This window comes from Motacilla alba, chromosome 2, assembly GCF_015832195.1.
Source record: "Motacilla alba alba isolate MOTALB_02 chromosome 2, Motacilla_alba_V1.0_pri, whole genome shotgun sequence".
In the NCBI taxonomy this organism is placed as follows: Eukaryota; Metazoa; Chordata; class Aves; order Passeriformes; family Motacillidae; genus Motacilla; species Motacilla alba.
The window spans coordinates 40,952,585-40,978,239 of record NC_052017.1 but is presented as its reverse complement, the minus strand read 5'-3'; the positions used below and the strand labels follow the sequence as shown (position 1 = coordinate 40,978,239).

General features: G+C 36.0%; 1 protein-coding gene across 1 annotated transcript in view; it reads right to left on the bottom strand.

Moving 5' to 3' along the window:
- The window catches only part of STT3B (STT3 oligosaccharyltransferase complex catalytic subunit B), a 51,435-nt gene that overhangs the window by 6,798 nt on the left and 18,982 nt on the right, over window positions 1–25,655 (bottom strand). The window contains exons 2-12 of the mRNA XM_038129347.1: window positions 21,957–22,065; window positions 19,919–20,206; window positions 18,170–18,235; window positions 14,517–14,616; window positions 9,841–9,939; window positions 8,151–8,297; window positions 6,166–6,214; window positions 4,416–4,570; window positions 2,575–2,786; window positions 2,297–2,484; window positions 1,628–1,799 (exon numbers count right to left, since the gene is read on the bottom strand). Of these exons, the coding sequence (XP_037985275.1) occupies window positions 1,628–1,799; window positions 2,297–2,484; window positions 2,575–2,786; window positions 4,416–4,570; window positions 6,166–6,214; window positions 8,151–8,297; window positions 9,841–9,939; window positions 14,517–14,616; window positions 18,170–18,235; window positions 19,919–20,206; window positions 21,957–22,065 (1,585 nt within the window). The remainder of the gene's footprint in view (window positions 1–1,627; window positions 1,800–2,296; window positions 2,485–2,574; window positions 2,787–4,415; window positions 4,571–6,165; window positions 6,215–8,150; window positions 8,298–9,840; window positions 9,940–14,516; window positions 14,617–18,169; window positions 18,236–19,918; window positions 20,207–21,956; window positions 22,066–25,655) is intronic.

Sequence of the window (25,655 nt, the reverse complement as noted above, 5' to 3'; positions counted from 1 at the left end):
AAGCTCTTGTATTTGAAACACAGTAAGGTATTGCTGTAGTCTAAGGGAGTAACTAGAATATACGTAATATTGCATCTGACTTGGTAACATTCAGCTAAGAACGTAATTAGAGAGCACTAAGCTTCGGCAGCAAGCTGTCAAAAGACCAAGAACCTCAGCTTCTTGGCCATTATCCTAATTAATGTGAGATTATTTGCCCGATTTCCATCTCTGTGCAGGAGAATATCATCTGGACACACCTCCAGGGCATGCCTCGTTTACTGCACAACTGCAGGTATTGGCCACAACACACATTTACTACTTGGGTCCCCCTTTATGGAGTCTTCATTCCAAAATGGAACTTGACAATGCAGCGGTCATATTCGAGAGAATTCTTTATTGAAAGCCATTATTGCCAGTTGCTGCAATGTGTGTGGTTACTGTGCTTAGGCAGCACAGACAACTTCCACAGTCTCTATTCACATGATGCACCTTGTCCTGCAGGAAACTCTGAGTTTGGATGCAGTATCTGCATTTCTACCTCTTGTAGCAGAGGGAGGCACACAGATATCAGAGCTGAGTGTCCATTAAAACCCACCAATGCTGTCAGGTCAACAAACAAATTAGAAGTGCCTTAGAGTACACAGCAATGCATGTTGACTTACATTAGAATGATATTAACACCATCAGTACAATTTCTCAAGCTTGCTTCTAGCTGAATGTAAGTTTCCTGCCCTGTAAAAAGTGTGGATGTGTGATCTCTCTTCCCCCAATACACATTTTTTTTGGGACTCTGTTCAAAGCGCTGCTTCATTAATTTGTTGGCTTTGTACACTGCTTTTTGGCAGATCTGGCTCACAGCTGTACTCACTACTGACCCAAGACAGAAAGAATACAAGAAACTATCCTAATTATCCTAATTTCTTGAGCCCTTCCCCCATTCTGCCCTTGTAGCAAAACATTCTGGGAAGAAATGTGATTGATGAAGAGTCATTGCACAGCACAAATTGCCCAAGGTGGTGCCCTGTAACCACAGGCAACACTAACAGGCTGACTTAAGCACATGTACAAAGGTTAAACTTACTCCTCAGAAGTGAAAGAAATTAAAGGTGCAGTCATTTTGTCTATCTGCAAATTTGAGAAGATAGAATTGCATTAAGTCTGCTACACCTCCACAGCTAGTCATAAATAATCACTTCCTGTGATTTTCCAGATGTCTGAAAATTTTTCAAGTCCTGTGGTCAGTTTTCACATGCCATTCAGAAATCCACTCAGCAGTGACACTGCTGAAATGCAAGGATCCTTACTTTGATAGGCCAGTAATGCTGCAGTACCAGCTGTTACAGCATTAATCCCAAGGGGAATGGTTACCTTAGGTTTTGTCTATCTTCCCCCGAAGAAAAGAAGAGAAACTGAAGTGGAAGTGAAGTTTTGGAAGCTCCAAGTGAGAAAAATGAAAACTCTGAAGCAAAATTGATCCCTATACTTGAGTTTTAACAAATGAAGGATGTTCCTTCCACATTTGTGTTTCTCACTCTATGCAATTTCTCCTCAATATCAATCACCCTAAGAGACATCTGCAATTTCATATTGGACTGCAGTGTAAACATTTTGGTGTTTCTGTTCCATAGAAAACCCCCACCCTTACCAAGGCGATGTGGCTGTTGTTCCAAGTGTTGTTATCAACCAGGGTGGTCCTGTTGGCCATTCCTGCTATCTGATACCCATAGTCCCACCAGGACATCACTCTGGCGTGCTCGTCCGTGTTCTGTCTGAGCCAGTAATAGGCTTCTCTGAAGTCATCCAGGATATTCCGAGTGCTGCAAAATGGTTCATTTTATTTGCATCTGTACAAATACTACCAACAAATTAACTGCACCATGGTAAGTCTGGGTTCACAAATAAGGGTTTTCTTATGAGTTCAGCTCCCTTTGAGGGATTTTGTCACCAGTCATAAGTTTGAATGCTCTGACAGCTGAATGTCCAGAAGCTGAACTGCTTTGAAGACATGACTGCTTTTGAAGACATGACTAAATGCATTTCCAGTCAAATACATATTCTTAAACAAGTTTTCTCAGTTCACTCCAAGGCTTTTTTTTAGCCATGATTTTTATTTGCTTTGGGTAGGATTACTTTTATATATTTCATTAAATACTTCAGAAAATGTTGTATCTTTTTGAAAATTAGAGTATGAATAATTTTTTATTCAGGTCACAATTCTTTTATATAATGAATGATTTAAAGAAGGCAAAGCAAATTGCTAATGCAATGGCAGTAAAAAAGGCTTTAATCACTTCAGACTGTAGACCTTACTTACCCATCATGGTTGTAGGAGGCAAGAACCACGCTGGGGCTGGAGTATGCATTGCTGGTTACCCAGGTACAGTGAACAGCAAACATCATCAACAACATCAGCATCAGCATAGTCACAATGTTTTTGATATTGGGCCCCAGCCCTTCTTCTGTTTTTTCCTGTTCAGACACATGTTTCCTCACTTTGCCTGCCTAAACAAACACAAATGTATCTGTTATGGCAACTTCTATCATCCTTGACACTGGAACCCAAATTTTCTAACTCTTGCTTCTTCCCCTCACCTTATCATACAGGTTGCCAGGGTTCCTTTTGTCATCCTCATCACTGCTGTCTTCTATTGGTGGGTTTTCCCTCTTCATATCATCACCCAAATAACGCTCAAAGACATTGGAGAAAGCGATTGCTGACAGCATACAGACCACTGGAGTCAAAGTGAGCATCAGGCGGACCATCACTCCAGCAAAGTAAACAGCGCTGATTGCATACAGAGCAACTGCAAGGAAACACATCTGATGGTGACACTTGGAAAATAATACTCACTCTGACTGCACACGTACAGGCTCTCCATAAAACTACTTCTGGAACTGGGTTGAGCATCTGTGTGTATAAAGGCTTGAGTGTGCATCTTGCATTTCACTGCTGTTTAATGTGCAGACATACGGCTGAATTAACATTTATCCCTCGGAAGCCTCAAACCCTTCCTGAGATTCATCTCCACAACTGTTAACAATAACACAACCCCATTTTCAATACTCATTAGTAATGCGTCAGAAGATACATTATTAGTGAAATTTAATATTACACACCAACACTACTACTGGAATAATAGGTAACTTCATTTGATTAAAAAAATCAAACAGCTCTAGACCAAACAAGTTATTAGAACTGAAAAAGCAAAAGGAAGTGTTACAATTTCATGTAAATATTAAAGTTTGATTTAAGTTAGAGGTATCTGTGGACAAATTGGGGGCTTGTCTACATTATAATTCTATACAGATGAATAACATGGTATTGTAAGCTCTATTCTGAAGTAAGTATTCCTGAGCAGTGTTACCTCCACTTTGTCTTCCACAAAATATAAACCAAGATTTTCAGAATACTACAAAACATTAAGAATACATTTATTAGAAAGAAAAAAACCCCAAACAATCCTGTATACACTGATTGGGAATATCCAATAGTGGTTTCCTTGTGGTAGACTTGTCTGCTACAGTTTAACAATATCCTCTCATGAAAGATTTCCCACAGAGACCAAGGGACACTGATTTATCAGATTACATCAATGTAAATATTTTCTACATTGTGATGAAGCATGATGGCTCTCCATCCTCACTCATAGGTCTATTTATGCTGTGTTAAATGGAAGGTGCAGCCTTCAGTAGGAGGGTGAAAGCAAGTTGCCCAGCACTGGTCTTGACAAACACTCATTGTAAACATTCATACTGCCCACACATGTCTTAGGCTGCCTAAGAGGCAGCTATATTAGCCTGGAGACTCCTGTGCCTGTAAAAGTCCAAGACCTGAGTGATCTTCGCTCCTCCATATGGGTTACAACTGCTTACAAGCCTCATTCAAATTCAGAAGCTGGCTTTCACAATACGGTTTTGCACAAAAAAAGAAGTTGTCACTGACATAGTGAGACCGCACACTTCCACTTTGGCTAGTGCCTTATTGAGCACTTGATCCAAAGCAAGAGATTCTGTTCACTAAAATAGCAGAAAACCTGGAAAGCAAAGGCATTTTGAATAATTTGTGATGGGATGAGTGCCAGACACCCAAAGTAGGGACCCTGCCTTTGCCAGAGCTGTTCTCCGGGCTAACCTGTACTGTGGAACCGCATCCCACCAGAACGTGCAACTCCAGCTGCAGAACTGAACACAACAAATGACTGCATCCCACCTCCTGGGACTACACTCCATCACCATTTCAGCAACCTCTGCACTTTTATATACTGTTTTAAAGATTGCTAAGTACACGCAACTCCTAATAATCACCTTTACACACATCACTTTTAAACCGTATTTTAGAACAAGCCACATATCAGCTTTGAGCAAACAAAACCAAAGTAAAATGAAGTTGAAGGCAAACTTTTTCAAAATAATTTTAAAACAGTTTCTCTTACCAAAGACTCTTTCATCATTGATGTTTTTGATACAGAACCACAGCCCTGCTGGGAAAGTACACACGAGAATATGCAGATCAAAAAAGAAGGAAACCCATGTTGTAGGCTGATGCTCAGACACAGAGGCAATGATCGGGATGTGAATTTTCGCATACCTTTTTTAAAAAAAATTCAGTTCAAATTATTTTGAAAAGATAAAATTATTAAAACCTGCAAACATTAGGAATTCTGAAATTCATCTCAAAGGAAGCATTTCTATTTTAAATGGCAAGTGCCCTAATCAGAAGAAATCTGATGAAACTATTATACCAAAGAAATCCCCAGGCCTTACTGCATCTAGGAAGCATTTAGTGTATAGTTATTTAAAACAACAATTATTTCCATACTAAATAAGACAATTAAAATTATAGATGTTTCATTTGTTTATGGCTAAATATGAAGCCAAATTCGCCAAAATGGAAACACACAGCTATGGAAGCACCTTTACTACATTTTTTAAGAGAATCATAAATGCCAGTAAATCTCCTAAATTTTCAACATTGTATTTCAAAACCTCTACACAGAATATCTTCATTTTCTTAGTACAGAAAGTTACAGTATTAAATACCAGATCAGTTACTGATGCACCCACATTCATTCAGATACTGAAAAAAACAGGCCTTGTCTACACTTGGAAACACAAATCATCTAAACAACATGTCAAACACTCAGTGCAGACAAGGACAAAACTGCGCTCTATATTACAGACAGCTATACATATGGACCTAATCTAGCATGCTGCCATGACTGAATGGTGAGGTATCAAACACATGTCCTTTTCTTCACTGAGATCTAGCTCTCATTCAAAACTGTATTCTGTGTTTTAACACAATATGTTTTTCTAATGTAGACAAGCCCTCAAAAGTTTAATGCTTTGTATATACATATATATATATATGTGTATACATATATATATATACAGGCAAAGAACAAAATCTATATATTTCTCAAGTAAATCTGAGGCTTCCTTACTAACATTTGTTCTACCACATTTATTATAGAGCTGGGACAGAATCTTGTATGAGCTGGATTTTGGAGCCTGAAAAAAAGTCTGAACTGCACAAAGTTTGAAGTTGTTCTAGCCTTGCTTTAAGTCTTAAAAAAAAAATCTAGCAATTGAATTTCACTTTAAAATATTTATCTGAGAAAAATACTTTCCATTTTATTCCTTTTCTCTGGGCTGACTAAAGAATCCAACAGTATTTTGAAAGGTTAACTAAAACAAAAGATTATCAAGTTTTTTTTTACCTGTGAAAACACACATTAATAAACAATTGTTCAGAGTGGACATCTGGATATACAAAAAAGATGTATGAACATAATATAGAGGCAACATGCAAGATCATATGTGCAACATTTTGGTGATTTCGTGCAATATTGCACAATGAAAATAGTCTAAGGCTCTTAGTAATTTTAAATGTGTACTCAAGGGTTGGCACAGCTTGCAGTTATTTCATGCTGACATACATACTACAATTTCATATAGAAAAAAACATATTACATATTCAAAGACTTGCAACGAAGCAAGCATTTTCACAGATAAATTAGAGAACTGGTGGTAAAGACCATGAAACAGCTACTACAAATACTCTCTTTAGATAACTGATTCTCCTTGACTGAAATACTAAATGGATCTGGAAATGAGGAGAGGAAATGATTATTAGTTTTCAGTAAAATGCTACTGATATCTAAATATTATATCCTTACTTACCCAGTGTCCCACAATGAATAAAATCTGCCACTCCAAGGAGCAATATAACCTGAAAAAGAGAAGGAGGAAGAAAAACCTTTTTGCTGCCTAGGTTTTTAAATGAAATAATTTTTCTACTCCCTCAAGTTATAACACAAACCCAAAGAAATTTTCATTGAACTTGTAATACATGTGAACCATACCTACTGCATTAGGCAGGCTATAAAACCTACCAACCATGAAGCAAGCTGGTTTTAGAACACACTTACAGGATCACATTGTACTTGTTAACTACAATCTGAGTATCAAGACACGCACACTTCCAAAAGTCAAAGCAATGCAATAATAAATATTTCTCGAATAATATGACAGATAGCAAACTATACTCTGTGAAGGAGTATGAGAAAAAGAAAACATAATTGATAAGAAAGTGTTTCATTTTTCTGAAATGTCAGAGCAGGAAACTGGCAACACTCTATAGCCAAAACATGAACACTAAATGAATGCTGGTTTCCTTTTATTTCTCTGCTGGTGAATCTACTTGTGGCATGGAATATAAAAGCTGCTATTAGACATGCTGATAAGCTTTATGTATTATTTGATAAAACAAGGCTTTTAGATAAGTTGAATACGATAAGATGAAAAGAAACAGCATAATTATTAGATGAAAGATAAAAAATATTATTAAAAATTTTAGATGATTCTTAAATTTTTATTTCCACTTTCTTTGCAATTGTTTCAGCTCCTCCTGAAGACAGATACAGACAAGGAGAAATAAGAGAAGGTTAAATCCTTTCATTATTACCCAAGTCTTTGTGTGTGACTCAGTAAGTCTTCCCTCTATCTTATATTCAAAATTAGTATAATCTGACTGAAGGGTTAGTTTAGTATCTAATTTAGACATTTAAATATTATGGTTAACGTTCTAATACAAGACATATTTTTCCCTCCAGTCTTCAGATGAAAAGACTGCTGCCAATCCACTCCGTGCACATGAAGAAGGAGTTGTCAGCACACAGGAAACTACTGGTTGTGATCTTCTCTGGATGCAGACAGCCTTCACCCTCAGAGTGCTGGAAGAGTTGGCCAACATGAGAGCTACCCACCATCTGCTCCTGGGTCATGAGGGTGCCTGGGAATTGGCTACTGCTGCACCTCTAGGCAAGGCAGGAAGCTGTATGTGGGAACCTACAGGGCAGTAACCTGAGCTGCTGCAAAACCATGGAACACAGCCTCCTGAAATACACTGATAAATGTTTTCTTCATTGCTCATTAATAGCTGAAGAAGAATGGACAGGACAAACGGACCATTTGACTGGTTGAAAACTGGCTGTCCTGAGAAGCTCAAGTAGTACACAGTGGGTTGGGGTCCAGCTGGTGGCTCATAGAAAGTAAAAATATCCCAGAGGCCAAAAGGAACTGTGCTAAATTGAAAAGAGTGGCTGACATGCCTTGTGGCAGGCAGGATTTCAGTCCAAAACTTGAAACTCATTCTTCCAGATGCAGGGATAAAGGGTCCAGATGTGGGCACCCTCTTCTGCAAGAGGAGTATTAAGAAAATCTAGAGAGATCAGAGTGCTGTGAGGTGGTCAGGAGCCCAGATCACACAGCCTGTCAGAAGCTGAGGGAACAAGGCCTGTTCCAGCAGATGAAGCAGGGATACTGATCAGTGAATTTCAGAAGATGAAATCAACACTTCCCAAGATCTGCAACTGAATACATATTTGGCTGCATGCTGAGATTAGAAGCCAATTTTTGTTTTGATATGCCAGTCTGAAAACTTTGCTAACTTATGCATGGAAAAGCAAATCAAACCATCATGTTTTAGAAGACTTTGAAACAAACAGAGATGCTAAGAATTCTTTTGGCATTATGATACCATAACTAACAAAAATAAAACTGCTACTAAATAGTCAAAAATGTTGAAACAACTACTTTAGGCTAAACCAAATGTTGATAATCTGACTTACAAGCTGTGAAGGTAAATGAGTTTCACATTTATTTACCTGTGTATGTCAAATAGATGACACTCAGGAATACAGTACCAGCAGCTAGTGAGACGCCCAAGAAGAACAATGTCTGAAATTCTTGCTTTGTTAATCTGTCTCTCAGATATTGCAAAAATGCATAAGCCTGCAGCAGTGCAAAAACGCCTATGGAAAGAGGAAAGTTCTTGTTTAAATGCTCAAAAGCAGTACACCTGTTAAAGCAACCAGCATATTTGCCAATATTTGAATTGGAAAAATAAACATAGGGTACACCCTAACATCTAGAAACTAGTATAACATCACTTTCTGACAAATAACCTTTAATACTTAACAAGCATGACACTTGCAAAACCAGAAACTTCCAATGAGATAAAATATTCTAAAGGAGAGAATCTCCTGAAAAGCAGATTGCATTGATTGACATGAATACAGGTTAACATACCTAGCTAGATGTGGTGAAAAATTAAGAGACAGACTTCAGGCAACACATAATGCTAATACAGAAATATATGCAAACTAAGCTACTGAATAAACAGGAGGAATTAATGAAAGGAAAACCAAACCAAGTAAGTATTAAGTCAACTGTATTTTATAAAGTTAGTGTTGAAATCCCAGAATTCAATGGTGAAGCACCCGACACACTCAAGAAGGCTGTTCAGAGTTTAACATTAAACCCAGAACTTGGACATGGCATTTCAGTTATTATTCATTTCACGGTATATAGTCAGATCAATCCACTGATGAATCCTTTCAAAAGTGAAAATTCAATGCTGGCTGGCAGAGGAATAAAACCAAATAAAACAGAAGTATATAGTCTTTCTTCAAATTAACAAAGAATTCAAGGTACAATGAAATTCACTAGGTCTGAACTCATAGAGAAAGAAAAATAGAAACATTCTATTCACTAAATAAATGTAAAAAATCTTCAGAATCTGAATATGGCTAGGTAATTTTTTGTTTTTCCATTATATTCAGATTGTTGCAAGTCTCCATTTTGAAAGTATTTTTGTGTTAGATTTTAATGATTGTCCCATCCCTGTCCCTAATACATTCTGGTAAGTGACCACATGTAAAAAAAACCCCTAGGGAAACTCACAAACTGAAGTCTCGCACACAAACAGTGCATGCAGTTAAACTCAGTGTTAGCAGAGGTTATTGCTATCAAGAAATAAAGATGTCTGACTGCCAACAACTATGGAAAAATCAACTTAAAGAAATCAAAAAACTCTAAAGAAGACTGAAATTGGTTATTTAAAAATCACCCTCCTGATCAGCAATTTAAGTAATTTGTATTTAGCCTGTGTTGAAAAATTACAGATTATCAACTCTAAAACCAAATGGCTCAGTAAAAACTGCATAACCAATGTTTCAATTGTACATTGGAATGTTTCAATCCTACAACATACAATGGTGAAGGCAACATTGTATTGCAAACCAGCAGAGATTATCAATGTGTAAAGTAAGTGCTTGTCAGAATGCTAATTGATCCAGTCTTATGGAAGCATTTTAGCTCCATTAGCTCACACAAAAAGAGGATTCTGTGTCAATTGGAAAGAAAGCTTCCCAAAAGACACTAAATTGTACCTCTTTCTTTAACAATTTGCTTTGTTAGCTGGTGTTTTCTCTAACAGAAGGAAACAAAGCTGCAAGTGTTTGAGGTTTTCCTGTGTTAAGGAGGCTGGTGGATGCAGAAGCTTCATTTTCTTACCTGCAGCTGCCATGTGTTCACTTGTTCTAATTGGCTGAAATCCCACAAAAGGTATCTGCATCGATAATATTAACCCCACAATGTAGAAAGTGCTATATGCTAGGAGAGAAAAATGTGAGGAGAGGGGAAGAGAAAGATGGGAACAGAATTAATACACATTTGAAAAAGCATTGGCTCCATCTTCAGAGAGGAGTCCATCTTCTCCGCTAACTTCACTGACAGCAAAACAGAACTGTAGTATGTTAAATATTTCAGCCATTTTAAGTACTTTTTTTCTTCACTGACTAGAATAAAGCTGTCCATTGCAACCAATCTTAGTGGATGTAGCAGAGTACTGTTCTTTCAAATCGCACTGTTTTATCTCCTCCTAGGACAATAAGCCATTTAGCTAAGATTCTCCAGCTTGTAAAAAGTTTTCTCTTCCCATATCTTGGTTTTGAGAGTCATGGATGTAGAAAGAGCTCTCAAATAACAAGTGACATAGAAAGCTTTCTATATGAGGAGAAATTAAAGGGACCAGATCTTAAAAAAGTCAAACATTTAAGAGTCCACTACTTCTTTAGAAAATGCAATCAGGCACCATTGTTCTTTATTTAACACAAGAGCAGAGGGAAGGCAAGAAATTGAACAATAGAATTAAAAATTAATATTATGCATATATATCGATAGATCTGTATCAACCCTGGGGATTTATAACCCCCTAGAAAACAGAGGCCAAGAGCATCATTAGTTACTACTATTATTATGAATTATTATTGTATATGCATTAACATTCACATACTTTATTCTAAAAGGGGTTTTGGTCCTCAATATTACAGGGTGAAGAAGAGATGGAAGGGGAAGATAAAAATACCAAATCTGAAAAGCCAAAAGGCTGATTACATTTGAAGTAACTAGCCAACCTAAAGTCCAAATGAAGTTCTGTTCTTTCAGTGGAAAACAGCAATAATCCACCTGTCATATTTTTAAACTCCTACAAATCCTAAACCACAATCTGGCTGTAGATAGCCTGGATCTTACAAAGAGATCCCTGTTCTCATGGAGACCTTTACTAACGTCCACAGGGTCAGTTCTGAGGAGTGCACCACTGAGCAGCACTGTCATTTCCATAGCACCTATGTGGTCTCGCTGAGGGATTATGCTCCCAGGGCACTGTCTGAGTTCCAAACCAGTCAGAAGGGATGGTTTATTCTTTCAAGCACCTGTACTGCACAGCTTGGCCTAGCTACTCACCTATGCCCTTTTAAGTCACTGAAATGCATTTTTCCTGTAGGAAGCTCAATTTTTGAAGAATTCACTACAACATAAATCATTTACTGTACCATGCAACTGTTACAACACTGCCATCCTGTGGAAGTTCAATGGTTGGCATAAATCACTACATTTCACATTTGTTAGACCACTGTAAAGCACCATTTTTAAGCCCAGTCCTGCAACTGCCATACTTGCTATGTGCACTGCCCACTCCCATCCCAAACCCTTACTTCCACTTCTTTCAAAAAGTTACATAGTGCCTGGCACTAAAAAGATTTTTTAAAAAAGGTAATTTACACAACATGACAATTTTTCTAGAAATTTAGAAGCATCAGGACAATATATGATCACAAACTTTTAATGTCCCTTTATATTCTACAGTTTGCACAGTCTTTGCAAAAACAAGAAGTTAATTTTGATTCCTGCATGCTGTTCTTATATTTATAACTTCAACCAACTCCAGAACAAAACCATTCTGACCTACTGTGGATAAAGTCATTTTACAGAGAATTTAATTTGCAGTACACCACAAAAACACAGGAAAGACCTACTGAAAAGCTTCTCTGGAGAGTATAATCATATATTGGCCACAATCTTTCAATTAGTGGATTACAATCATCAGAAAAAAAGACTCTGAAATTTTAGAACACTGAAGTAGTTGATATAAATATATGCCTGTTCACTGTTTTAATGATAAAATACAAGACATATAACAAGGAATTATTGAAACAAAGTTTTAAATTCTGGAAGATCCTCACGTGTTTTATTAAATATTATGATAAAATTAAATATTCTGATAATATAAATTATTAATAATTTATTAATAATTCTGATAAAAAATAAAAATAATAACTATTCTGATAATAAATTAGGTTTTATACAGAACCTAAAAAAATTGAATGAAAAACTATAAAAACTATAAAATTGAAGTGTGCAAACATAACATAAATCTATACCCTTCTAAGTGTAAAACCATTCATTTTTTAAACATATGAGAAACTAAAGAGAGACTACAATAATAGAATATAGTATCAGTGGCTGCTGTATCTGAATAAAGAAGTTATTCACCTCTCTGTTAATACACTGGAATTGTAAGCACTTGTTCATAATGATTAAACTACGGGATCAGAATGAAAGGCACTGGCCACTGTCAAGATGAAAAAATAAAAGCACAGCTTGAGCTTTGAAATGGAGGTAGCATCATCACTATTGATGCCAAATGGGTCAGAAGCTATCTGGCTTATAAAGTCATCTGCCTTCCAGCCCTAAAATATTTTAAAATTGGCAAACCCTTCACATTCTGGGAATTTTTACTCATTATATGATTCTGAGATACATTCTGGATTACATTCCCATATATATCAATCATGTCCCACTAACCTTTTCCTTGGTGTATGAATACTCTTATGAGAAATAGATACCAGGAATCCACCACTATTTTTAAAAATTTGGTTCTCACAAATACTGTTCTCTACATTTATGTTATGTTGGATTAAACTTAACACAATCTTTATAAAATGGCTCATGCTAGCTTGAAATAAATTTAAACAATTGATCTAGAGAATAAAACCCCCAAAATTCTCCATAACAGTAAAAAGCACGTAGCTTTTACTAGCTATTGTCAGCTGACAATACTTTTCAAAAGTTTTAGCTGCAGATGGTAAGTTTTTTAAGAATTAAAAGACTGCTGCAAGCACAGTAGCAATTGCAACAGAAACTCCCCAAATATCTTTATTTTCCCTGCTTCAAGGAGCTTTTGTAAACTCTTCTCCCTATCTGAATAGTTTGGAGGTGAAGCACACTCAAATTTCCTCTCAGAAGTGCTTGAACATTCTTACCTGTTTTACAAAAACATCCTGTTAAACAAACCTAGAAATGACATAGTAATGTGAGATGTACAGACTTCTCTAGGGCTTCCTATGAAAGTTTAAATTAAGACAGCAGTTGCAATGAAACAGAGAGCACTGATCACATTTTCATTCTGACAGCTCCATGGCAGTACATATCCCTCACTGCTGAAGGGCAATAACATCTCAAAACACTGCAGCTATTTGCAAAACAAACATCTGCCAAACCCTTTAATTCCTATGAGCTTGCAGTACTATTTTTCCCATATGAGTTCAAAGACTAGTTAATTTAAAGCTGAAAAAGCAAGAGCACTTATTCTTTATTGTTTCTGGCTACCATATTGCTTCAGGATTTTATAATTAGTTGATCTAATTTTCTCTTGCCTAATTCATAGAAATCAGAAAATGAAAATATCCAATAAAGCAATTTTAAATGGAAAACAAGATAAATTACTTTCCCCTTAAGTTAGGAAGAAGTAGTTAATGAAGAAGTTAACTAATACTAACATTTCTAAGATAGGTTAGTGCTTCCTCTTACTCTCTTTTTAAAATTTTAATGACTTTCCAATTCTTAATTACATAGAGTAGCAAAGAAATATGGAAGCAATAGTTATAGTTTTGATAACAAAAATTCAAAACGGAACTTGAGTAAATTAAGCAATTGTTGTGATATACAATGGTTCACATATATGTACTTAATTTCTCTAGCAGGGACTAAAAAAAGCATTAAAATAATTGAAAATACAAAGATAAAACAGTATTGAAATGAGGAATAAAAGTATATTCGCAAATATGAAACGCTTTGTGATTACGCTTCAGCACACATTATTTTCTCATATTAAAAGTGTTCCAGGTAACTTCTAAATCTCTGAATACTTGAATTGCTTACTAATTATTCCATTCATATACCTACATCATGGCCAACTGATTTTATTGGTAAAGTGTCAGTAAAAACAGTTTACACAGTATTTAAATGTCAGGCAAATCAATAAAAAAGTTAGGCTCCCGGGATCCCTATTCACACATTCCTGAACCTGGAAGGAAGGCTGACCAATTAACCCAGTAAAATTTTAAGGATTCCGATGGAGTGGACAGACTCTTACTGTGCATGCCTTTTCTCAGTGATCTAAAACTCACATGGCTGCTCAAAATTTATTATGTCTTTATCTGGATGTTTGCATAATTTCTGCTGTATAACTTTTAAAAATACCAATTGTTTTATATACTTGGAAAAGAAAAAATAGAAAACATTGTTAAAGGCATACATGCAATGCATATTTACAAGATATCAATAGGGGTCTTTTACATCAAACCACCCATTTTTCTTTCCCATGCACTAGAAAGGAAAAAATTAATTGGCAGCAACATATATGAAATTTTGGAAGTGCGAGCATGTTTCATCTCCTTATTTCCATGTTGTAGAAAATAACTGGCTATAATCAGTAATCAAATTAAAACAACTCAACCTGATTTGCAATTACTTAACACCCACTTGATACAAAACACATCAGTACAATAATTGTGTATCTCATGTTTTAAGTATTTGAGAATGACTTTGCAATGAACAGAACTTACCAATGTAGACTCTCCTGCTGTATCTCTGCATCAGCAGCAGAACAAACACATGCAGTGGAATAAGGTTGATGATAAAAACATAACCACCCCATGCAGAGACCTAAGAAAAATTGAACAGGAAATTAGATCTAAAAATATCTGCAAATTCTTAGGACAGCCATGGTGGATTTATACATCTTGATGGTCTAACAAGAAAACACATAGCCCATCTACACAAGCAGTCAGAACTACTACCAATACCACCAGAATCCTTCTCAATATATATTATAAAAGAAAAACAAACCACAACAAAGCCCACATATCAGAGGTGTTTGAAATGGGCTGACAGATTTCCTAGGCTACCCTTCCTGGATCTCCTCCTTGCAAGCTAATCTGGCCATAGTGGCAAACCAGAATGTTGTGCTGGAGGCTTTTCCCAATGGTGAAGGCTGCAGCACAAGGCAGTGGTAGGATCTGCAGGGCCATGACCTGGGCTTTGATGATCTTTGTGGGTTCCTTCCAACTCAGAATATTCTATGATCTCACGCAGGATCCAAAACTTTCTTTTGACAATTTAGCGCCATGCACTTTTTGACGAGGACAGGGAACATTATCTCCAGGCAGAGAGGGGAAAGGGAGCAAGGTACACCTCCAGGAGCAGAACTCTGGGACCAGAGCAGCCAGTGCAGGTTGCAGTGTAGGGAAATGAACAAAAGGAAGAATATGGATGCACATGAAAGCAGGACTGAGCACTGCGGAATGATATACAACAATATTGTAGACATTGCAAACCTGTGGCAACAAGAGCTGTTGAGTGGGACTGGTGCACTCAGAACTGAAACACTACAGTGTTATTAACAGATTGCTGGCTTAGGTAAGGATTTATTGAGCTATCATTACAATGTGTTATCTAAATTTCTAACATATTTAGAAAGGCCCATATTGACTAGACAATCTGTATTTTAACATGTCCTCTTGTCATATTACAGTCTAGACTTCTCCCATATGCACCATGCCTAACCTAGATTTTCATTTTTAGCATGCAGTAGCTAATGTGGTTTTCACTTTAATTGTACTTTAGGGTTCAGATTCATGCAGCTATTTTAAAGCCCTAGAATCCAAAAAGAAACCCAAATGATATGTTCTATAGAACAAATTCTAAAAAAACATGAGGCCAAGATTACTGTCTTTTGACACTAATACTACAAACCCCAGCATTTCAAAATTTATGGTAAGGAATTCAGACAATGTGAAACAAGTAGAATAAAATAATCTAAGTTTTCTAGTAACTCATTTCAGAGTATCAAAATCCTATTGCCTAATTACTTGCATGAAGTATCATGTTTTACACAGGTACGTTTATGGGAGAAAACACGTACCTGAAGACAGGTAGGATGGGATATAGTTCAAACATGCAAATAGAACACTGTCAAATTCAGGGAAAGGTTTGAATAAAGGTTTGCACAGACCAGAGACCCGCCTCCCTAATTATCAAAATATGAACCCAAATCTAAGCACTGAAAATTATACTGAAGATGTACTCTGGATCTCTTCAAACAAAACTGAGGCATCCTCACAGATTGGCAAAAAGAGTGGAGACATGCTATTATTCCTACAGGATTGCTTTATTGTAAAGCTTTCCTTTATTTTATCTCCTTGCCATGAAAAGCCATGTGAAACAGAAGCTGATGAAGCAAAATAAAAGCTAAAAATATAAATCCAAGGAGAAAACACCCTTCTCTATATTGAATGCATTGCAAGCCTATGAGTCAGATTACTACAGTGAATTAAGTATATATTATGAGGCAGATTTAGTTATCAGGAAAGATTTGTCAGTTCATGTAATATCCATTCTCCTTTCAAGCTGTTATTGTTATCTCCTTTCAAACTTCCCATTCAAGGACTGACTCTTGGGACCTCAAAATTGTGATTTAACTTCCAACTTACACTGAAAATGACTAATTCCATCAGAGAAAGACAAATTATTACAATGCAACAAACAGTACAATTATGCTTTGTCTTAAAAATTTACTCAAGCAAAATAGCTAGAAGGGCAACTCCACAAAATTCTTTCCAAAAGGGAACTACAATGTAGGACATCACTTGCGTGGGATGAAGTAGATACAAGCAATAAAATTCTATCATCTAATCACTGAGATTTGAAGCTAAGCCACAGATGAATCTGAACCTTTCATGAGCTGATAGAACTTGAAAGTAACAACACCCTCATTTACATTCAAGGATTGACTATCACTATGACACTGATTCTTAAGTTCTGATACCATGTACACACATGATCACATACTGTCACAATCAATCACTCTCAAATACAATCACACACACCTGTTATTGTGATTTTTTAGCAGAAAAATTGTGAAAGTATTGTATTTGTTATTTGTATGTTTATGAAGGCCCCTTTAGAGAATCTTACCAATAAATTGGCACAATAGAAAAAAACACCGTGCCATATAAATTTAACAATTCAAAAACTTACTTGCAGCTTTTGTACTGGACTTAAACATGAACCAAAGCTACAGGACCTTTTCACTATAAAGCTATATAAACAGCAATGCTATGTATAAAGAAGTGGCTCTCTACTAAACAATGTGGCAAAAAGGAGGATAAATTGAATGAATAATGTACCCTTAACAAGAAATAGCTATCTTAGCCTCTTTGGTGACAAACACAAGGCTATTACCTCCTATATTATCTGCAGAAGTCTCCCAGGAAACCAAATGGACATTAAAGCTAGAGGAAAACTAGACAGCATCCAGACAACCTTTGAATTAACCTTGACTTTAAGGTACATAAACCAATCCAGAAGCTCCTTGTTTTTGCAAACTTAGTTACCTGATGGTAGAAAAGCAGTATTTGAGACCTCAATCTTAACTGTCACCAAGCAATTAGCTTGGCTATTTTGAGGATAATTTATTTTTCATACAGCCACAAAAAGTTTATCAGTTAGGGGAAAAAAAACCCCATGTTTGATTCAAACAAGATAATTCTTAGTGTAATGTTTCAGAAGATGGAGGAGGGGGAAAACCAGTTCCCTCAATTTTTCTATTAGTTTTATCTCCTCATGTTTACTACTGTTTTCCCCCTCTGTTAGCCCTCAGGAAAATCTCTGCAATAGCCTTCATTTTCATAGATCAAGAATGAAAAGGGCATTTATGATCATTTATTATGACATTGAAGTCATTCATCAGTTCTGGTGGTAAGCTTTACTTTATAGCATAATTATACCCACAGAAATAGCTTTCAAAATTATAAAAATGTCACTTTGTCCTCATATTCTAAATATTCAGGTTATTACTGCATTATAGTAATGACACACAGACACATAAATATTAAAATTATATCTTAATTTACCCATAAACAAATAAAAATCCAACTGAATCAGAGCACCTATTCACAGCATAGGAAAAATTTGTAAGTAAAGTTATTATATTTCCATTTTTTCCCCCAAAATTGCTTTAATCATGTTGATTTAAATATTTTACCTTTACATACTATGTTGTTTAGTCATATATTTAAGGTTTTAATAACAATACAAAGCAAGAATTTTATATTATGGCTCCAACAAAGATGAAAATATATTTCTTCTCTTCTTTGTCAACACATGGATTATGTAAGTTACTCAAATTGTTTAGCTGTTATATATATAAAAGTCTTACCATGTAAAAGTAGGATAGACAGCAGCAGATTGTCCAAAAGACTGACCCAGTTTTCACAGACTTCACCTGGAAAAATAACCAAGTATTTATGAGTGACAAATCCTGGGTAATACTCTAAAGTTTCATCCCAAAACAATTGAGAGAACTTCTTTAGCCCACATCAAGTTATATTTGATACTTCTGAACTAACATCCATAAAGTCGTAACGCAAATGCAATTCTTTCACACACAAAAGGAGGTTAGGTGTATTTCTCTAGCAAAAGCATACAGTCCAACTCTCTGCCTTATGATCTGATGTAGTAAGGTAGTTGCAATGTCTCTGTGCTACTTTCTCTGAGACATTAGAGCACTTTATAATTCTAAGTGAAGACCATCCATGCCTTAATTTGTCTGGCATCTGACCCAACTCTGCTGTTACCAACATAAGAGCTATTCCAAAAAATTCACTTAAGGTTAATAAGAGCAGCCAGTTTTAGCAGGATCCAAAGGTTTAGCAGGATCCAAAAACTGCCCCAGGAATATGAATTTGTCTGAAACTGATGGGGGTGGACTGTGGTGAGGGAGAACAGGAATGAAGAACAGACTTTAAAAATGCTAGAAAGTTGTCTATAAAATGTATTTGATTCTACAAGAGTTCATGCAAACATTACTGCACTCTGCAGTTTAGTTAAATATGAATTCCATGAGAACAGATAACTGCTATCATATCTCAGTTACTCTAAAGTAACAACGTAAGTTGATTCTATTATTGTTATCAAACATAGCACACCTTTCCAGCTGCAGCTTATTCTAAAACCAGATTGAAAAAACTACATTTAAGTAACACCAGTCACTCAGTCATGAAAAATTCAATTCTCTTCCATTATATTCCTACCAACTATATCCCAAGTTTGAAATATTCTAAGGCTAAAACATTTGTGACTATGCATCTGCTTATGAAAACCAGAACTCTTGACAAAATTATGGAGAAAGTTGTAGTGACCATATACTTACTTATATGCCTCTAAATAAAAAGTGCAGGCATCCCAGAATAAACAAGAGACAGTACCCTACAGTGTCTGTGCTGAATTAACAATATAGTTATGCTATTTTTGTTATTTCCAAAGTAGGTTTAACAGTCCAGAAATATTTCAGCTTCTCTAAACTCCTTCCTGCAAAACTACCTTACGGATGAAATTCTACGCAGATTAAGGAGAGGCACACATGCTGCTTTAGCAAGCAGGCAAATTAAAATACATAAGATTGGGTTTTTTTTAAGTACACAAGAAACAGTAATATCTGACTCTAGTTTTGACCATTTAATTTGGATACTGAACTCAAAGCCCAAACACTCCATACAGTCAAAAGTCTTTCCAGAAGACAATTCAAAACACTTCATATTCAGAGTCTTCTACTTTTCACCAGCTATATAAGGAGGCTAACATTTGATGCACACAGCACTAACACCTCCAAACAGAAAAACAAACAACCCCTCTGTTTGCTTTAAGTTTCTAGACTCATCATGATTTTTATTACTACTACAGGACACACATACTTCAGTGGAACCGTGCTTTTACACAGCAAACTGAAGAGCTTTATGGAGTGGTTCAGATCATGTGATTTCTCAGTACTTGCCTAATCAAGAGCCAAGGGGAAGAGGGATGAGAGGGAGGAAAATAAGAATTCAATGGATTCTAAGAAAAATCAGTCATTTGGTTGGAGGAGGAACAAAAAAACCTTTCCAAAGCAAAAGACTCAGTAATTACTTACCCATAAATAGTATGTGAACTGCAGTGCAAAAATAGCTATGCCTTCATTGTCAAACGATCCTGCTACTGATCGGGATATGTAACCTGGAACTATGGCAATAAAGCAGGCAGCTAAAAGCCCTGCTCCCTGGTTCCACAGTTCTCTGGTGAGCAGGAAAGTAGAAATAGCTGTAAGGCCGCTAAAAACTGGTGCTAGAAACACACACACATCTCTTATATGGACTGTCACGTTAAGCATATTTAAAATCCAATGTATAAGGCCTGCTGTCACCATCAGCCCTGGGTATACCTACATGGAGATAAAAACCAAAACACTAGGTTATTACAGAAAACTGTCATAGTATGCATGTTTACAGAGAACTTGCAATTAAACAATAATTTTTAAGCTGATATAAGCAGTGAGTATTAGCATAAGCTAACAGAATTATTTTAGTACTACTTTAATCATGTTTTGACAACATCACTGAATACCCTAGGCTCTTTTAATTTTATCCAAATGCTAACAATAACATATAATCTACTTCATGAATGAATGAGCAGCATACAGATAATATCCCATCTCGCTTGACATTTATCATATAATGAAAACAATTTGTCATTAAGGTATGGAAGCAGAAACCAAAATCTGTAACAGAATTTCAAGCCACCTACTAGTTTTAAGGAAATGAAAAAAAAAAAAGCCCCAAAAGCCTAAGACATCAAGAAGAAACCCAAAATTTCCCAGTCAGACCCATTTTCCTTTAAAATATACCATGCTATTCTTTCACTTCTTGGTACCAATGGGGATAGAAAATGTGCTTCAATAGGATTTAATTTTTTAAAGTTGAAAAGTTGATGGTCAGTCAATTGAATACAACATTTTTGCAAGGTATCTGTAGACATCTTTGGATATGAAGGATTAAAACAAAGTCCTGTAAAAACGGAATTAAGATGTGCTCCAGGAAAGGTAGCATAGGCTTACACAAACATATTGAACCCACCATAGAATATTAGAGAGCTTTAGAATATTCTTAATAGGAATTCTACCCTCCCACATTTATCAACATTAGAAAAATCAATACATCCTAGACAAGTTAATATGTACTTTACCTGCCTTAGTTTCTTTCAAAAACTAAGAAGGACATTGTACTAAATTAAATTAACAGATGACTGCCCTGCACATATTTCAATTCTTTTTCTTAAGATGTTTTATTTTGTATAAGACAGGTATGAAAAACATGCACTTAAATGTTGCATATAGAATGTCCAGTACCTCTGAGACACTAAAACAATGGTGATCTAACTGCTACAAAAAAAAAACCTTGTAAATGCTTTTAAGTGGTATATACGAGCATTAAAAACCTTTAATGAACTTTCATATGATAATAAATACGCGGCTGCATTACTTAGTGTTACTAAAGCTATTACAATGAGTGATATTTGCATTTTGACTTAATAACATTGTTTTGTACACCTTTCCTGTCTTGTAACTTGCAATGATACCAATTTTAACTAGTTCTGATGCTTCCTAGAGGTGCCACACTGATCTAATTTCACAAGCGCTTCTCCCAGTGAAATCCTAACTTTCTTCCATACATACATGAAGTCTACTCAGCATACATAATTGGATTAAAACTTGTACCTTAGGAGATTTAGGCAAAGATTTTTAAAAAATGGGTTTTTAAAAAAAATTGTTTCTCCTGTTTTGATTTCATACACCAGAATTGCAGGAGCCATAATACCCTTATTTTTTACTTATTAGAATTTCATATGTAAGGAAGTTCTGTATTTCTTGGTCACAATGTGCTGTTGGATAAAGACTAAGGCATGTTGACTCACTCTTTCTCCAGCTAAAAATTAAAAACGTCTCCGTATTCCCTCTGCAATTTGACTATTAAAAGCTATATTTTATATTAAAAACTATATTTTATTAAGATTCTCCTTTTATCAACAACAAATTTGTACTGAAAGTTCAAAAAACTTCCTGAAAAGTCACCTTTAACTATTTTTTGCCCATTAAATCGATTTTATTTTTAAAAATGCATTATTACAATACTTACAGTTCCACCTACTATTCTTCCTAGTGGATACCATGCTCTTTCATCAAACCAATTTAAAAATTCATAAAAGCCATGAGATGCAAGATGATGTGTTGATCTATAGTTAAACCTAGAAAGAAACAGAAGGATAAGATAAAAATCAAGAGCTTTAGCATCTCATTTACTATGTAAGTACAATGGTCCTCTCCCAACCTGCAGTTTTAAAGTAAATTGCAAGTTCTCAGCTACTAACTACTATATTTTCTTCACTACTACTAAGTTCTCAGCTACTAACTACTATATTTTCTTCACTACTACAGCCAGTGCATATACCACTGATGACAGTTTACAGTTTTTGGTGAGTTCGTTTTTGTGTGTAAACATTAAAAAGGTTTTCTTTCACTCTAATACAGTACTCTGGTTATTTTTGTTATTCCTTTCTATAACTACTAATTTTCAACTACAGTCTATCACATGCAGTCAAGGCAAGACTCCCATTCTGAGATAGGATAGCTACATGTGCAGCTGCCCTACTTCATGAAAAATTGACAGGCAACTCATTCAATAACAGGCAACAGGAATACAGTCTGTTTGTTCACACTATCAAACCAATGACCTTCTTTTAATCAGTAAGAATTCACACAATGTAGAACCTCTGTGGATGAAGTTTCATCTTCAAAGTTTGTACATTCTCTGCTGCAGAGAATTTCTTGTACAACAAAAAGTCTCTCATGCACACCTTCAGTTCAGCCTTCCACACTGTATAAAAACCATTAAAAAACACCAACAGACTGCTATTAAGGCATTCATCTTCCAGCTTCCTGGCACAAAATATTTCCAACATTTGATAATGAAACTTTTAAACTATTAAAATGCCCATTAGTTCTTGAAATTAAGTGTCAGGCTGAGAGAAGCACTACAGTGCATGTCATCCTAAAACAGCAACTCTTTCATGATCACTCATTCAAAGGACACATAAAAAGGCTACAGATATTGAGAATATGAAGCTTTGTAGAGAAAGTTTAGGTAGAGAAAAGCCTGGGTGAACACAGCTTCTAAAACAAGCAACATTCACAAAGCCAACCCTTCTAATAGATATTCTAATTGAATTTCAGTTAACCATTTGAAATTCATTAGTTAAAGAAGTATGAAAGATTTTATTCATTATTTAAGTAGAAGTTCAGGTGACTAAATGGAATACTACAACAGACAAAAGGTTAGATGGGCAAACCACCACAAAAGACTTCCAAAGACACTCCTAGAATTCAAGTCTAGAAAAGACTGTGTGTTTTTGGTTTTTTTTTAATCTATTTTATGGAAGAATCCCCTTAAATCAGAAATACGCATCCCTTCTGACAAAATTTTAAAAACTAATTCAAATTCTATTGCATATCTAGGATTCCCAAAATATCACAGGTTTACTCTGAACCAATTCGTTTCCACAGAATAAAGATAAGGTCATTTAAGATTGCAAACCCCATCAAGTTCCTAATTGTTTAATCAGTACAATTAGTATCTGAGATAAAGCCACATTGAGGTCATGAGCAGATTCTTCATCTACACAGTGGAAGAACAAAAAGAACTGAAATTCAGGTTCAGATGTCAGCAAATTTGCATGTTTCAAGTGTCTGAACTATCACAGCATCAGTCCAATTATATTAAAAATAAGTAAATAACAGAGTGAAGTATTTTCAGGAACACTCACATCTGTTAAATAAGCATTTATATAGGATATATTAACTGATAAAACTGTGGACTTTCAGAAGTCATTAGTCATGTTTATATAAGAAAATTCACACGAACATCAGTCATTCTGACCTAGAAATCTTTGATTCAAACAGCAATGTGACATTGGTTTCTAATAAGCCTACAACCATTCCCATTTGACTAGATGTCTAAATATTAATTAATTCTCCAGTTCTGAACTGTCAACTCTAATGTGATTTCTGAAATGCTGTACCTGTAAAATTAGCCTCTTATCTTAGGACAGCAAGGTCTATTGTTAATTTGTTTAGTGCCAAGTGCCTGCAGTATGGTATGTAACAAATCAGGAGTTTCATATTGCACAGGACCCACAGAATCCACCCAGCTACAGACACGACTGAAAACACTGAAAACCCACCGAATATTGTTAACCTAGAACTTCAAAAAGGGAACAAGTAAGATGTTTACTAACACAAATTACTTTCAAATTTTTAAATCATGACTCAAACTCACAGAGGCTACAAAAGTATGACTAATGTTTACTTTTACAGCACCAAAAGATTAGTTAAACAAACGAAATAGGCAAGAAGAATACATATTGACATTCTCCTCATGTTTCCAATTAGCAAAGCTTCGTAACTGACTTCAGAAGGATGCGAACAACTGTCTTGAGCTTTGGCAGCATCCCATTAAGTCTTTAATAAGAATGAATTACCACTCAAAATTGAAATGCAACGTAACAGCATTTTACTTCTACCACTTCAGAGGTAAGAATTTAATCTTCCCTCCTAATATACTCTTAGACAGACACAAATCTATTAGCCCTTCTTTCAAAAAAGTGATTCTTTTGCCACAAATTAATGCAGTGACAGCTGGGCATGTCTTTGCAGCAGAAATTACTGGCAACACTATGGTGTATTGTGAGAAGACCTGTGAGAACAAGAAACAACCTTCTAGACATAAAAACTATAAATAAAAATATTTAGAAGCTTAACTCAGCACCCCAATTTGACTTAAAAAAAAAAAAAAAGTGCCCACTTCACCTCCTACTAGGTTACCTGCAAACAAAAATAAGTTAAAATGTCCACATAAACCTAGGCAGCATCAGGAAAAGATTGCTGTGATGTGGCATATCAAAGCCAGCTTCAGGCACGGACAAACTGGCAGCAATAGACAGTGCACCAGACAAAAGCCTAGTTTGGCAATCATATGATGATGCCAGTATTGGGCTCTGATATCACTTAGCCCTTCACAGCGCTTTTTTAGGGACAAGCTGAACCTTGTGAAACTGTTTCCCTTTAAGCTAGGACAGAGAGCACTGCTAACAAACAGCAAACATCACAAAGCAGTCACACCTCCTTACTATCTTGGTACTTTTCAAACTGTGCCTAAAATGCAGCACAGTGGTATTGTATTTGTATTGCAATGCTATCACAGTACCTGCAACTATCTATAGCATTCACAGGGGTGTAAAACAGCCCTGGAAAATACCAGAAAAATTGCCATCTTTGCCTGCATCTGCATCTGGGAGATTCAGGGGCTGCAGCTGAGGAAGGAATCAGAATGGAGGCAAGAACAGCCACTGCTGGGTAGGGGTTGCAGGTCACATTTGAGGGTCACTGCCTGCCCCAGTTCTTCCACTTGCAGCAGCAGCAAGAAGAGGTGGTATTTAGGGTTTTTATCCAGCCCTCCTTCTGACCTACTCCATCTTATCCAAGGAGACACTGGAACTGAAGTACACTGCTGGTTGCACTAACTAAACAGTATGCAGCATGATATGACAGAACCAGAGTGAAGGACAGGATCCCTTTTCTGCCATCCTCAACCCTCACATCCATCTGATCTTGAGGTATGGAAACAGATTACTCATTTCCCAAGATTCCCTCTCATCCTCCCTCACCCCCTTGAGGCAAGTCGATTTGAAACAGACCTGAGAAGAATAAAGAACAAAATTATGTGAAGCACATTTTAATTAAATACTTAGCTAGAAAACCTGAGTGAAATATTCAAGTTCTC